Here is a 15,566-nt window from a genome sequence, read left to right on the forward strand (position 1 = left end):
GGATTGAGCTACATGAGGAAAAAAGTGGGCTTAGTTTCTTTAACTGTTATATATAGTATAGTATAGTCTTTATTGTCATTGTACAAAATAAATACAATGAAATTGTAATATATCTACATTAAACTTTATGATTTTCATCCACACTTCAAGATACACTACAACAAGAGGATTCTGAATGTCTACTCTTGTTTTAAAATTAAAATAAATACTAAATGGTTCACACATATAATTCTTTCCACAGCTAGAAATTATGTAAGCTTACTGTTCATGATTTCCAAGTCTCTCAAGAGTTAGAATTAATTTTTCTGTGAGATCAGTAAAGGCCTCTGTATCGGCTTGTGGCAATAATTTAGAAAGAACATGGCATTCCATAGTAGATAGCTGTGATGAATCCACTTTCAAAAGATTATTCAGCAGTTCTGGCCATAAAGCTTCTCTCAAGACAGACTTAACAGCTGAAAACAAGGTACAAAGTCAAAATACAAAGGAACAAATCAACATTTCCAAAATTCAAGGGATTATGTATGCACCAGGACCCACAGTAACAGACTTAAATCCTAAGAAGAGCTTCTTAAATAGACTCAATAGAAGAGTAGGATTTTTTGCCAAGACAGAACTGTATCTGAAGAAATGCTTATCTGCTTGGAAAGAAGGTTCATGATACTACATGAAAAAGCTAACAGAATAAGATCTAGATAGATGTTTCTTGCATCATTTATCCTAGGCAATATTATAGAAGCTCAAATCAGGCTAGCAGATGGCTTCAAAGCAAGAAATGCAGAACAAAATATTCAAAAAATAAATGAACGTTTCAATGTCCTACTTTTTTTACCATCGTTAGGCTTAAAAGATTAACATATTATTTCCAAGACACTCATAACATGGTTACAGTTGTATTAAAAATCAGCTGGCATGATTACCTTTTGATAAGCATTTGAAATGTTGCTTCTCTTGACAGTCCAAATACACATTAACAAGGGTCATAAAAAGGGCTGCATTCATTTTTAGAAATTTGCTTGTTCTACTCTTCAGACACCAAAGCTCAAAATGTAGCAAATGAGTGTGAGAGTATTGAATCAACAAAGCTACAATAGAAAGGGAAATTTCTGTGGAACGCTTAAGGCACAAAAGCTGCACATCAATGTCAACTGCCTGGGCAAAGAAAGGCTCTTTCTGTATCACACACAGAAAGACCTTTTCCAACTCTTCAGTGATAGATGCAGACAATAGAATGCTCACTCCTTGAATGTGCTCTCTTGAAAAAAAGGAGTCTCCTTTCAGGGAACCTCTCTGGTAGCCATCTGTGAGCAGCTGCATCAAAGTTTGCCCATGAACGTTCAGACAGATTTTTTTTCCAGCTAAAGTTTCAGATTTTGAAGTGGCTAGGTTGGCCTTGCAAAGTTGTAGTATGATTTCTCTCAGTTGGTTCGTATTCATATAAATGTGCAGTTCTTGTAAAGCCTCTATCTGCAGAGATGTTTTAGGAGATATTCTGCATCCTTCTTTTGCAGCAGCTTGCAGCTCTTCCAAAACAGTCTTTGTGATGGCTTCAAAATACCTGCAGAGTATATCTAGCTGATTCCTAAGTTGTAGCAATGGGCAACTCATTTTCAACAAGTCCAGAATGTTGCGGTTTAGATGACTTGAAAGCTGTTTCACTTTAATTGGATTAAGATTGTGTGGAGGGAGGGAATGTTGTTCTATAGCCAGGAACCAATTTTCTAGGATAGGGTGTTTGAAGACCAAAGAGAGCATCTCTTCCATGACCTAAAATAGAAATAATTGCAATAAAAGACTTTGTCCAATAAACATAAGAACTTTATTGGATTAGATCAGTGTCTTATCAGCATTTTGTTTTTCATTGTTGCTAACTAGATCCTAGGAAAATTTACTCAGTCAGTAAGAAAGCAACGACCTTCTCTAGTATGATTAAGAGTGGAATCCGAAAGCTTACACCTGATAGTACATTCAGCCTGAGTAATATAGATCAAATTGACAAAGAATATTTGTCAAAAGATTTTGACTGAAAAATTGAGGGAAATGGTTCCAAAAAAAAAGAATTATGTTTAAAAAGTAAATGTTTTACATCATAAACAATTTCTAAGAGAGGTGCTAAGTTCCTCTTCACATGATATGCAGAAGTGGAATCTAAACAGTTGCCAAGGATGCTTTAATCTGGATTTCTGGACTGAGTTGGGTGTTGCACAAAATGGCTTACATGTTCCCTATCATTCTATGATTATGTAAAGCTATCTCTGTTATTTTACCATATACTGACCAACAATAAGCAGTGTATAAACAGTTTCATTCTTACTGGAACTCAGTATAATCAATCTTAGAAGGCACATCTTCCTCTACCGGGAATTGCATGTCCTACTAGGACCATGGCACATTTTGGAATACGTAAGCTAAATACCAAGTATCAGGTCGTGAATTTCATTTTTCAGATTACTATCTAACAAAACCTGTGCATGAGAGAATTTTTTTCTCTCACTGTACTCAGAACATAGTCACTGCACTCATGACTCATTTTAAGCACACACACAAAAAAAACCCCTCTCATGGATTTTGTCCATGTACATACACAGTAAAGAGCATGCATAAAGGTTTTTTCCCCCCCTTCAGAATAGCCACACAGAAAAATTAGCACCTTCTCATTCTCAGGGTCTTGTATCAAAATTTCTGCTTCCATAAAAAGTTCAGGTTCAATCTGGGTATTTTTCTGCTCAGGCTGACCATGCAACTCTGTATCATCACCTTTGCGCAACAAGCTCTTCAACAAATCCATGTAGACAGTAACAAGGGAAAGGCCAGAATTTTTGCTCAACTGTTGAAAAAAATGATAGACATTACTAAGTGAAGAAAAAAAGAGGGGGGGATTGAGAACAAAACACCCCAATTATATATTTTATCAAAGAGACATATTAATTACCATCTATAGGCTTCATTTATTTGTTTTGCAAGTCCGTGCAACACACTTTGTATCTCCATACAACACTGTAATCAATGCTTACAAGTGGACACTACTACAAGCATGTATCTTAGAAGCCTGAATCAAGAGATTATATGTATTTTTAGCTACATACAGTGCACCTGCTTCAGAAAGTGTATGTTTGCCGTCATCTAAAGTTGAGATGGTCCTTAATGAAAGGGACTGAACATAACTATTAAAGTTGCTTTCAAAAAACAAAACAAAAAATAGCTCACACTGCCGAAGTTCTCCACAGTAGTTTTTAGGTACAGAAGAACATGTTTTAAAGCCAACAAGAGCTGCTGAGGCTGGAGCTGGGAAATAGCTTCATTTAGCTTTGTTTGAATATCCTCGTCCAGTAAAACAGCAACACCTTTCTGATAGCTATTCTTTAACAAGGTGAAAAATGAGGAATCTGATGACCACACCTCATCCATACTCTCTTTCCTGTCTTGCTGGAACTGAGTAAGAACAAAAGAAAAGAAAACAAAATTACATGTATGTAAAGGAGACTGTTTGTACCCCAACATCTTTTAAATAAACAGAAGAAGCTTGGAAGAGGAACCAACTCCTTTTGCCAGAGAGCTAAACTACCTGTAGGAGGCTTTTGAAATTAGGCAAAGAGATCAAAATGACAAAAGCAGCATCAGGCCACTCAAAACACAAACTCACTTGTGTGGGGTTTCTCCCCCTATTCAATTGTGTCCAATTTTTGGAGACTGCCAGGACAAGTTCCTGTAATTTTCTTGCCAAAGCTTTCCAGATGTGCTTTGTCACTGCCTCCTTCCTAGGGCTGAGAGAATGTGACTGGCTCAAAGTCACTTATAGCTGGCTGTCATGGCTAAGATGGGACTAGAAATGGTCTCCCAAATTCTAGCCTGATGCCTTGATCACTATATCAAATTTGCTCTCTAAAACTTGTGTACATGTGTGCAGTATCACAAAACATACACCAAAGGAATGTTGATTAGTTGCCTCATCTTTTTTCTACTTCCTCTTAACAGCCCTGAAATTAAGGTCAAGGTTATATGAAATTAAGTTTTGGTTGCTAAACTCTGTTTTGGATTAACTTTTCAAACGGATTTCTTTTCAATTTAGCTTTTAAAAGAACATTGTACTCCTACATCAAAATCTGTAACAAAGCACATATTGTTATTCCAATAAAGGGGAATATTTGTAGCACAGGGTTGAAATGCGGGGTCCTTGGTGGGATCTAGGACCTTCAGGCTCCCACACTTTGCCATGCCTCCTTCGCCTCCCGCCTCCGACTTCAACCCATTACAGCCAGCTTTCCTCCTCTGCTAGCCCTCCCCTGGCTATTCGCCCTAGCCAATGGGCCTCTGGCCTTACACCCTGCACCCTTCGGCCTGGCCCATTTGCTGAGATACTGTTTGTCCCAGGCCTATGACCACACGGGATAATAAGACACCACCCAATCAGGTGGCAGGCAGAAGTCATGATGCTTCTGTCTGCCAGTGTGTGATGGGCGATAGACTATCACAGGGGCTGTGGGGCTATGGGGGAAGTGCAGCAGCCAAATGGCAGTGTGGCACAGCTTCAGGCACAGCTTCTGGCATTGGGAGGGTGTGTGTGGCAGCCGAATGGCAGACACTCATGGGCCAAGGCATGATGTGACCGCCCTCCTTCCCCTTCCTTCCTTTTCCTAACCCAAGCCTGAAGCCATGAACCTCTGCAGTTCGGCTGCTGTGTCCCCCCATGCCAGAAGCCATTCCCCGCCCCCCCCCCCGCGCCTGAAGCTGCGAGCTGCTGCCATTCAGCTGCTGTGCCCCCCCCCCATGTCAGAAGCCGCTTTCTCCCCTACCTGAAGCTGTGCCCCACCGCCGTTTGGCAGCTGCACCTTCCCCATAGCCTCACAGCCCCTGAAATCACCTATTGCCCATTGCACACTGGCAGGCAGAAGCACCATGGGTTTTGCCTGCCACTCAATTGTGGGGTAGCTAATTGTCCCATGTGGTCAAAGGCCCAGGACAAACAGTGTCTCGGCAAATGGACCGGGCCGAAGGCCCATTGGCCAGGGCAAATGGCCAGGGGAAGGCCAGCAGAGGAGTAAAACTGACTGTAAATGGGCTGTGGTGGGAGGCGAAGGAGATATGGCTAAAGGTGGGAGTCTGAAGGTCCCATTCCGCGTTGGTGCTCCCTGACGATGTTACCAGGTTTGAGTAATGAAATGTCTGCAAGAAAACAACCAAGCTCAGAGAGTACTAAGAACTCCCCATTTTGTGAGTATTATTTTCCTAGGAAAATCAATATTTTAAAAAAAATCAAAATAATCTAAAAGCAATTCATTGATAGGAAGAATTGTTTACTGAAAAAAACAGGGCTGATTTAGCCTGTTTTTCCTGATACCAGTCTTAAATGAGCTCAGTTATAATAATGTTTTGAAAATATATATGTATGAGACATCAGTCCACTTTTCATCATGCAGTTCCACTGTGCCACTGACTGATGATTAACAAAGATGCATCAAAAAAGAGTAAGCTAACAGGATGTCTGAATTTCAAATTGTATAACTAAATTTGAGCATGGTTTGCTATGTATAATTTTCCTGTGTGTTATAATGTTAACTAACACCAAATTATGCTGTTTAGTATACAATTTGGCTTGCTTACCAAGGCTTCCTTAGCTTGTTGTGGTATCCAAAGGTTATAGTAACAGTTGAACTGACAAAGCTGAGCACTAACAGACTGAAGTTCTTTATCGTAGTGTTGAAACATCAGGCAAAGGGCTAAAGGATCTCGTTGAGAATTCAGGAGGTCAGTGAACACAGCAATGAGATATTCCACAATGCTTTCTTCTAAAAAGACAAAACAATAACTATAACAAAACTAAGACTAAATGCTTGTGATTTCTGAAACTGAAATCTTCAAAGCCTAATCTAGAGAGCACCTTAAGCAAACTTCCATCAGGAAGATTAAAATTGCATGATTATCTGTACAGAAAAGCATAATATTTATTTTTCACAATAAAAATCAAATAGCTTCTTGATTTTGATTGTGCATATTGAGCATTAGGTTTTTTTAGCAACTTATGTGCAAGTTCCCCTTTTATGTGTGCTTTTACAAGAATTTTCAGTATGTTAAAACTGCATTTTATGAGGAGGCTGATTATCACTATTTTGGTGAAAAAGCAGGATAGAAATTACAGAAACAAGCAAAAATACCTCTTGTGTTTTCATCAACAAGTAACTTATTTCTTGCTTCTAAAGAAGCTGGGACGATTGCACTAAATGGAAATGTGTTCATAATCATGTCTTCACTTAAAGTACAACCAATTTCTTCATTTAAACCTTCACTATCTTCCACAAGGACATCAATCATATCTAGAACATCTAGTTTAGTAAGGAAAAAAAATACATAAAAAGATATTTCTATGAATCAGCAGCAAACAGTGTAACCGTCTATAGAAAGAAAATAACATGTAGTATTAGCATATGCCATATGAATGTGGAATCTACCTTACAAATTTTTAATTTCAAATTATAAATTGTTTATATTTTAAAATAATATGACAAACAGTAATTTTTTAACAATTAATATTTCACATTTTATTTAACAATTAAATATTGTATAGTAAAATACAATATTATTAGTAAATATTTTTAAGAATTTTAATGTTATTAAGAAAGTTAAGAATATGTACAATATTTTTTGGACTATAAGGACGCACCGGTGTATAAGACGCACCAAGATTTTGAAGAGGTAAGAAAAAAAGTCTTTGGCCTTCCATCAGCCCCCAGCAGCACTCTGCGCTTCAGCAGAGCTGGGGCAAGGCAAAACACCTGTTTTGCAAAAAAACGGCCTGTTTTCACCCATTGTTCGCAAAACGGAGGCGTTTTTGCCATTACCTCAGCCTGCTGAAGCCTGCAGAGTGCTGCTGGGGCTGATGGAAGAACAAACCACCTCAGTTTTTACGAAAACTGGAGGCCAAAAATAGCTATATTCGGTATATAAGACACACATTTCCACGCTCTTTTGGTGTGGGGATAGCTGCGTCTTATACTCTGAAAAATACGATTACTTAGAATTTCTATTGTAAAAACAATTACAACAGTTGGGACTGACTGGAACTGAAACATCATAGAAACTCACATTTGAAATTCAAGGTTATTGAGACCAGAGGTGGGTTGCTGCTAGTTCGGCCTGGTTTGCCGAACAGTAGTGGAATTCAGGCCTGGATCACAAAACCGGCAGCAACCCAGGCCTGCCATGCCCCGGAACCAGTTCCTTAGTGCTGCTTGGCCGCCCGCCATTTGGATTTTAGTGACCTGCGCATGGCAATTCACTGTAATTGTTCTGCGCATGCATTACATTGAACAGCGCATGTGACACAAGGGTGGAGAATCGGCAGTAATGCTGGCAGCACCCACCCCTGATTGAGCCCCATCTCATCTACTAATTTAAATGTAAATCTATTCCAATTTATCCTATTTTGTTTGGCCAAATCCAATACATGTTTAGCTCCCATTGGTATAAAACAGCAATGCAACAGGAAAAAAAAAGCATTTCTTTATCAAGTGTGATGTGAACCTGATTATGGTTGCTGCCAAAGTTTGGAAGAGTCAGGGATCTATATTATCAATGCAAACGAATGCAAACATATTATTCCCGACTCTAGGAGGCAGTGCTCATCTCCATTTCTAGCTGAAGAGCCCGCATTGTCCAAAGACGTTTTCTTGCCATGTGGCAGCATGACTAATGCCAATGGCACATGGAACACTGTTATTCTTCCCACCAAGGTAGTCCCCATTTTTCTACTTGCATTTCTACGTGCTTTTGAAGTGCTAGGTTGCAGAAGCTGGGACAAGTAACTGCAGCTCACTCCATTACGCAGCGCTAGGGATTCGAATTGCTGATCTGCCGACCTTTCTGATTGACAAGCTCAGCGTCTTAGCCACTGAGCCACCACATCCCCTCTTTGATCCTAGTTAATATTAGTTAATGGCTTTAAACTTTATACAAGATTTATAAGGATGGCCTTTTTAAAAATGTTGGGTTTTTGTAACTTTTCAAGAATATTTAGTGTTAGATTAGGATAATGATTTGGAAAGAATTGGGTATACCATCATATGAGAAATGGGTATGCTGATGTTATCAACATCTTGTTTAAATAGTTGACCTGAAGATGCTTGCTTCTTGAACAAAGTCAGCTGCTTTATCTGTATCTGGATAAGGGTTGGTTACTACTTTGACCAAGACCTAGAAAAGGGAACAAGTATTATTAAAAGATGAATAGAAAATAAGGCATTTTAAATTAAGGTATTATAGAGAATGAATTCTTTAATCTTCCAAAAGATAGAGCTGGATGTTTTTTCTATAACAAAAAACATTCAAACCCATTTTTTAAAGATATTGCAGTAGTATGTGTTGGTTGTAAACCAATTGATGTCATATGCATGTAACTCAGCTGAATAAAACTACAGAGGAAAGCAATCAGATTTCAGAAACCCATATCTGTATTAACTTTATTCTTCAAGTAGATTCCGCAATATAGACTGTAGAATATATATTTTTTTGCAGAAGTTTATCAACCAAAATAATTCCCTGAAAATCCTTTGAATGATTCTACAGCTTTATATATTTTATTATCAGAACACAATTTAACCCAGAAAGAGGTACTGTAATATTGATAAAACCAAATTGTAGATCTAAATGCCCATATATCACTTTGTGAGATTTTGATTTTTTATGGCAATTACTAACTATAATGAGATACAAGTTCATACATTATACTAACCATAAGGAAATAGCTGAACTGAACTGAGACAATTTAATCAAATTAAATAAATATATTTAATAAGGCAATGGTAAAAACTAAGTGGGATTAAGTATGATGTTGTGAACTGAGCTGTAACTTCACTATATAAAATTCATTCATGTTCTGGTAATTCCAGTCTTAATTAAATATAAATATAAAAATGAAAATTAAGTGTATTATTATTATTATTATTTCTATTCATTAGTTTCCAGTCTTCCTTCCAAATGGATTATTCTGAATTTTTTGGGCTATCTTTGAAGAGAGCAATTTAGTTTAGTCATATTTAAAGCAATTAATTCTATAAGAAAAAATTATCAGATTATTTATTATTCTTTAGTAAGACAAAAGATTTATAAGATCTGATAGAGAGGTCAAAGTACTATTATTCTTAATCAGTGAGCTGTTTGAGAATAATCCTTCAGGGCTATATTAATGTCTTTCCTGCATGTCAAATTTAATTACTGCTTTCACAAGATGAGAGGAAGTAATATGTACATCAAAAATGTCACTGAAGAATTAAGGCAAAGTTTACATAACTTTGCCATCCTTTCCAATGTCCTGTTGTTAACTTGCCACATAATACATATCATGTGGATAAGAAAAGAGAGCCCACGCTTTGTCAATAAGATGTAAACCTCTAATAAAAGCCTTGGTTATCTCACTTTCTTGTTCAATCTTCCCTGACCTACAAAATGTCAGGTTCCTATAATTCATTCATAACTTTTGAAACATTTTGCTATTAGCTTATGGGCATTGTTAAACCTGATTATTAGCATATTGTTTACCCTTTCCAAAAACTGAATCACGACTTCCTTTTTGGCTTCAACTGTATTATCCAAATGACTGAGCCACAATTCAAGTTCCTTCCCAGTGTACTCAAATACTCCACTGTCGTGCAAAACCTATTAAGAAAACAAGTATTATACATTCATTTTAGCGGCTATTTTGTAACGCAACGTCCTACACTGACTGCTAACAAAAGCTGATGGCAAGATTAGTCATTTACCATGACCTTTTCCATAAAAGTCTGCTATGCTTTGCTAAAAAACATACAGATTCTATAAAGAATTGTGAAAGCCTTCTGCTTCTCCTCTTTCACCATTTTACATTACCTATTTCAGAAAATTAGTTTTTGTTTGTACCAGCGATTAATGCAAACTGCAACTGAAATCTCCAAAGAATATCGAAAAAGCATGGTATCACCAACACCTGTCTAACATACACACATGCATCTCTATTAGAAAACTATGTGCAAAACAGGTTCTCAAGGAGCATTTCTTCAGCCAGTCAATAGTCGTGCTTACATCCAGACTGTTACTTGTTTATATGCAAATCAGTTGTTGAGTGTTAAGCAAGCATTTATTTTCTTTTTATGATAGCTTACAAAATGAGTCGTGTGGTGTTTACAAGAACTTAGCGTCTATCTTTAGCATCTAGTTATCAGATGACAAGAGAGTGGGAAATAATTACTATCTCTCCTCCACATCCAGAGACTGCTGAAAGAAAACCTCAATTCCCAAAGGTTCACCACAAATGCGTCTTCCAGTTTAGTTCAGTCCTAAAGAACATTCTCTATTTACTCCATGCACTGATCCAACAGCTGTGCAAATGTTAAATGCAGATTTGCTAATGAGTCTCACTGCCACCCGTACAAGTGAAACAACCCTTGGCAAGCTAAAGAAGGCATTCACAGCTTGCCATTTTCAGACTATGCAAACAATGGTTCCTGAAGGATGGCATGCCAGCATTGTATAGGAAACAAAACCTGGCATCGTGGAGCCAGCAGGGTGGAAGCTTCCCACATTATTTAATTTTTTTTACTTACTTGCTGAAAGAAACCCAGATAAAGAAATAAACTTGTTCCTATTATGGATAGAACAGTTGCTAGGACAGCCTATTAAAAAATGGAGGATTGCTCTCTGAAATGTAAATGCAAGGGTTGCATGTGCTGATAGGTGCTAAAGAGAGGTATAGTTTATATTTCATGTTAAATGGATATGATGAATGAAGAATGAAGAAGCTTGAAGACATCCTTGAAGTTATTCAGAAAAAAAAACTTGCTTAGATGCATAAATGATTGATTTCACATATCAAACTAAGTTATCATCTAATTCATGTAATTTTTCTAACATGCAAACCTAACTACTAACTAATGATAAGATTTAGTATAAGGTGTAAATCTAGCCATTGTTGATCAGTCAGCAAACCATAGTTAAAATAAGCTATATATTTGCCTGATATATGAACCCAGTCATTAACTATGCCCTGTGCCAATGGTTATGGACCCTGATTGGGAACAATAAAAGTAACCAACTAATTCTTTGCCAAAAATAGTTGAATTAAAAGTCTTAATTGAAAAAGTCAAGGCAAAGCCTTTTCTTTTAAACAGTCCCAACAATATGTCACTTTTGTTATACTGAGGCTGCAAACATTCATCAATTTAATTAGTAAGTTAACAGTCCAAAATATCCTAGTAGGTTTCATAGAGTTCACTGGAATTTAGTTAGATACAGGGCCACAATATTGCAGCTGAATTTAAAAAATAAGTTGTCCTGTTTACGATATTTATTTTTCATACTTTTTAACCACCCATCGCCCTCAGATGGTTTTCAGCCCTACTGCTTCCTTTTTTAAGGCTGCAATCCCAAGCATATATTAAAAGGGGGCTGCCATTTAATTAAGTGAAATTTATTTCTGAATAAATATGCAACAGACACTAACATATTAAATATAGCCTTCATACTCAAACAAACAGTAGCTTCTATTAAGAATTTATCTCATATTTCTGTCAATATCATCAAGAAGCCCTAAGCCAAAAGTGATTGTTCAGGAGGCAACTGGATTGTCTTGTTTTTCTTTTGAAGACGTTTCACTTCAACAAGTCCTGTTGCCTCCTGACAAAGCACCTTTGTGACAAACATGACCTGGATGACTGAGAATCTCCATAGACACTTTGGGATGAACACCCTTTGAATGGTGCAGGAATATGAATGGATTGCCAGAAAAATTGCAGAGTTTAGGAACCTTTTGCGCTTCAGTTTGAGACAACACAGGCTCATCCCCAACAACCTGCGCCTGCCTTCAATAGTGAAGGAACACAAGACAGAAAACACCCTGCAGCCAAGAAGGCTCCACACCCATTTGCACTATCAGGTGACCCTGAGGACACAAATAACTTCCAAGTGGCCCCATGACCTCTCTAAAATGCAAATGACCTGCTGTCTGCAAGGAATATAAATCCTTCCATTCCCCACATCCAGTCAGAGCTGAAGAAGCTCAGAAGCTTCGCGAACGTCTTCAAAAGAAAAACAAGAAAGTCCAGTTGTCTCCTGAAAAAGCATCTTTATGACAACCATGACCTAGATGACTAAGAACCTCCATAGACATCTAATGGCTCTAGCAACCATAGGTTATTGTGATCAACAAACAGCTGACCCACTGAAATAGGGAGACCACCAATAAAATCCATTGCTATGGATAAGAGTTGGAAAGAGGGAAAAAATCCTGGAAAAAAAGGTAGCAGGTAAACCACTGTATATTATTGTCAGAGTAACTATATAAATTGCATCCAATTTTATGACTTTTTTTGCCATGATTAAGCAAACCATGCAGTTATTAGATGAATTGTGTCTTCCCAGAGGACCTCTGACAAGCAAAGTCAATGGGGGGAGCTGGATTTGCTTAATGACCCTATGATTCACTTAATGACCACAAGGACTTAATGACCTGTACATACCGTACTTTATCTTTTATATAAAAGCTATTTTAAGATTGAACACTGTCTGGAGATGTTTGACATGCCAAGCAGAAGATCATATTTCAATCTCATAAACCAGTCTGGTACAGTGGCTAAAGAGACCAGATTAGAAATTAGGAGATTGTGAATTCTAATCCCACTTTAGCAGAAAGTCACACTCTCTAGGAAGTAGGCAGTGGCAAACCACTTCCAAAAATGTTGCCAAAAAAATCCCATATAGAATTGTCCAAGACTGCCTCAAAAGCCCTCCCCTCAAAGAAATGAGATAATTTTTAAAACTGTTAATGGATCCTCATCTGGGAACAGCACATTCAAATAGCAAGTGGTATGTTCTTCAAAAAAATAAAAACAGGGGTTGCTTATATTGCTAACTTTTAAACCCAACCTTCTAAGGCAACATTTTCCATCCAGGGCTTACAAATCCTTCTACAGATGATGCCGGTTATGTATAAGGAATGGTATGTGGAATGGAACCTAATTTGGAAAGACCAGTTTCTATGGCATGATCTCTGCTTTTGCTAGGCAAATAATAACTCACCTTAAAAATCAATTTCTTGGTTGCTATTTTGAGCTGTGAATGGGGGCTGGTGACAAACATTTTCATCAGTAGGTAAAATACAGATTTGTCACCACAAACCTTCTCAGCTGCATCCTAAAACACATTTGCATTGGTTATAGTTGAATTATTCTAGTGCTCATCACAATAACTAATATTTTACATTAAATACATGCAATACATACATTAAATAAGTGTATAGCAGAACCAGATAAATACGGGTAGTCCCCAACGTACGACTACAACTGAGCCCAAAATTTCTGTTGCTAAGTGAAACATTTGTTAATTTTGCCCCATTTTACGACCTTTCTTGCCACAGTTGTTAAGTGAATCACTGCAATTATTAAGTTAGTACCATGGTTGTTAAATTAATCTGGCTTCCCTATTGACTTCGCTTGTAAGGTCACAAAAGGGGATCACATGACTTTGGGACACTGCAGCAGTCATAAATATGAGTCAGCTGCCAAGCAACTGAACTTTGATCATGTGACCATGGGGATGCAGTAATGATTGTAAGTGAGAAATATGGTCATAAGTCACTTTTTTCAGTGCCATTGTAGCATTGGACAGTCACTAAATAAATTGTTGTAAGTTGAGGACTACCTGTAATGAAGCATAGCAAGAATCAATATTTTCATATTCCATATTTTGAATTGGAGAAACAACAAACAATGTGCTATTTACTAAAAGCAAAACACAATATGTACAAATGTATCTTTGTAAGACCAATGAAAATGTCACAAAATATCAAGCTGGTTTGAAGGTTTGAAGGTTTATTAACATTTATAGGCCGCCCTTTTCTCTGAGGGGACTCAGGGCGGCTTACATAAGATCAGGGGAGGGAAATACATACAATAACGTAGTCAATGTTATTGGTGTCAATGTTTAGTGACCACACAGACATATTTCCTACAAGCTGATCAGTTCTCCAACATGCTGCACTGCCCAGAGTCACTCCCTGTGAGACGGAAAGCCATATAAATGTATTCTATATTATAAATAAAATATAATAATGTCCCATCAATGTACACAGTGCTGCTGTAATTAAGTCCATCTACAATGCTGCTGGTCTCCCTCTTCTTCTTTCCTTCCCTCTTTCAAACATTATAGAATTTATAAGAGAGTAAGGTCTTCGCATAATGTGCCCAAACTAGGATAATTTGAGTCTGAGCATTTCTGCCAAGTGAAACTGTAAACTGAGGATTACTTGCACCTGTTAATTTAGTCTTTTTCATATTTAAACTTAGTCCAATTTTTTTCACTGTGCATTCATTACTAAAGACTGCAGGTCATTTGCATTTTGTTATTAGAATACTGTCACCAGTATAGAGAAGGCTACTAACATTTCTCCCTTCTTTCGTATTGGCATATAGACTGAATTTTTTAATCAATAACTATCTGTTCATGGACACCCTTTAGTATACCAATTCTCTCCAAGGCAAAGTTTTCAATTTGCTCTAAATTTAATTTCATCTAATTTATTAGTCATCTTTGAAGCAATCTCTTCATTTTTATTCCTAATTTTTTATTGCATTTCACATTATGGTTCCCTCTTAATAGTGTTCAGGACTTTAAAGCAATTTCTAAAAATGGTGAGTATTATGGTGAGTATTATGGAGGCTAGTAGACTTTATTCTTCCGTTTAGGTTGACCTGCACATGAGCAGTTTGTGATTTGTTTTCTGCAATACCCTGGGCCATATCTTCACTGTTATAACTGACTTCTTTTACTTCCTGTTTACTTCCATCTGTGGAGGTCCATATACACAGACAAAGTTTGGTTGCTGAAACCAAAGAAACCGTTAGATTGGCAGAAATCAGTAAGTCATTCTCCTGCTTCCTATTTCCTAGGTCATACAGTCCAATTAGGTTCTTTCATTATTTCCAACTTTGCATTCCAATCTCCAACCGCAAGCAGTATATTTTGCTTGCATGTTCCCAGTGTTGATGATTTCAAATTGAACTCATCAAACTCCACTTCTTGCATCAGTGGTTGGAGCATAAACTTGGATAATTGCCACATTAAAGGTTGCCCACAAAGTTTAATTCATATTATTCACTCATTGATTTCACTGCCCTCAAGTACTGTTTTTGCAATAATCTTCCAACAATGAATTCAACACCCTTCTGTATTTTATATCCTTAGTAAATAGTATGTTCTTCTGACTGAAAAATGCTCACTAACCCATTTCAATTCGTTGAGGCCTAAGTTGTAAATGCGCAATTTGTTCATTTGTTCATTTAATCTTTTACTACTGTGAGCTTTCCTGTGTTCATGCTTTTTATGTTCCATGTTCCCAGCTTCAAAGAGTTTTTCCCCTAGACCTGTGATGGCGAATCTGTGGCATGCGGAGCCATTTGTCAGGACACACTATTGCTGAATTTACGGTTTGCTCGTAGGGCCGTTTTTTTGCACTCCAGAGGCTTCAGGGAAGCTTCTGAAGCCTCCGGAGGGCCTCCGGGGAGGGGGGGGAGGCTGTTTTCGCCCTCCCCATGCTCCTCTAAAGC

General features: G+C 37.5%; 1 protein-coding gene across 1 annotated transcript in view; it reads right to left on the bottom strand.

Annotated features, from left to right (window-relative positions):
• The window catches only part of URB1 (URB1 ribosome biogenesis homolog), a 57,632-nt gene that overhangs the window by 20,858 nt on the left and 21,208 nt on the right, over positions 1-15,566 (bottom strand). Inside the window, 10 exon segments of the mRNA XM_032220052.1 lie at positions 263-455; positions 921-1,767; positions 2,651-2,827; positions 3,208-3,432; positions 5,602-5,786; positions 6,153-6,325; positions 8,056-8,106; positions 8,108-8,187; positions 9,532-9,648; positions 13,042-13,155. Of these exon segments, the coding sequence (XP_032075943.1) occupies positions 263-455; positions 921-1,767; positions 2,651-2,827; positions 3,208-3,432; positions 5,602-5,786; positions 6,153-6,325; positions 8,056-8,106; positions 8,108-8,187; positions 9,532-9,648; positions 13,042-13,155 (2,162 nt within the window).

This window comes from Thamnophis elegans, chromosome 6 (assembly GCF_009769535.1).
Source record: "Thamnophis elegans isolate rThaEle1 chromosome 6, rThaEle1.pri, whole genome shotgun sequence".
NCBI classification, from domain to species: Eukaryota; Metazoa; Chordata; class Lepidosauria; order Squamata; family Colubridae; genus Thamnophis; species Thamnophis elegans.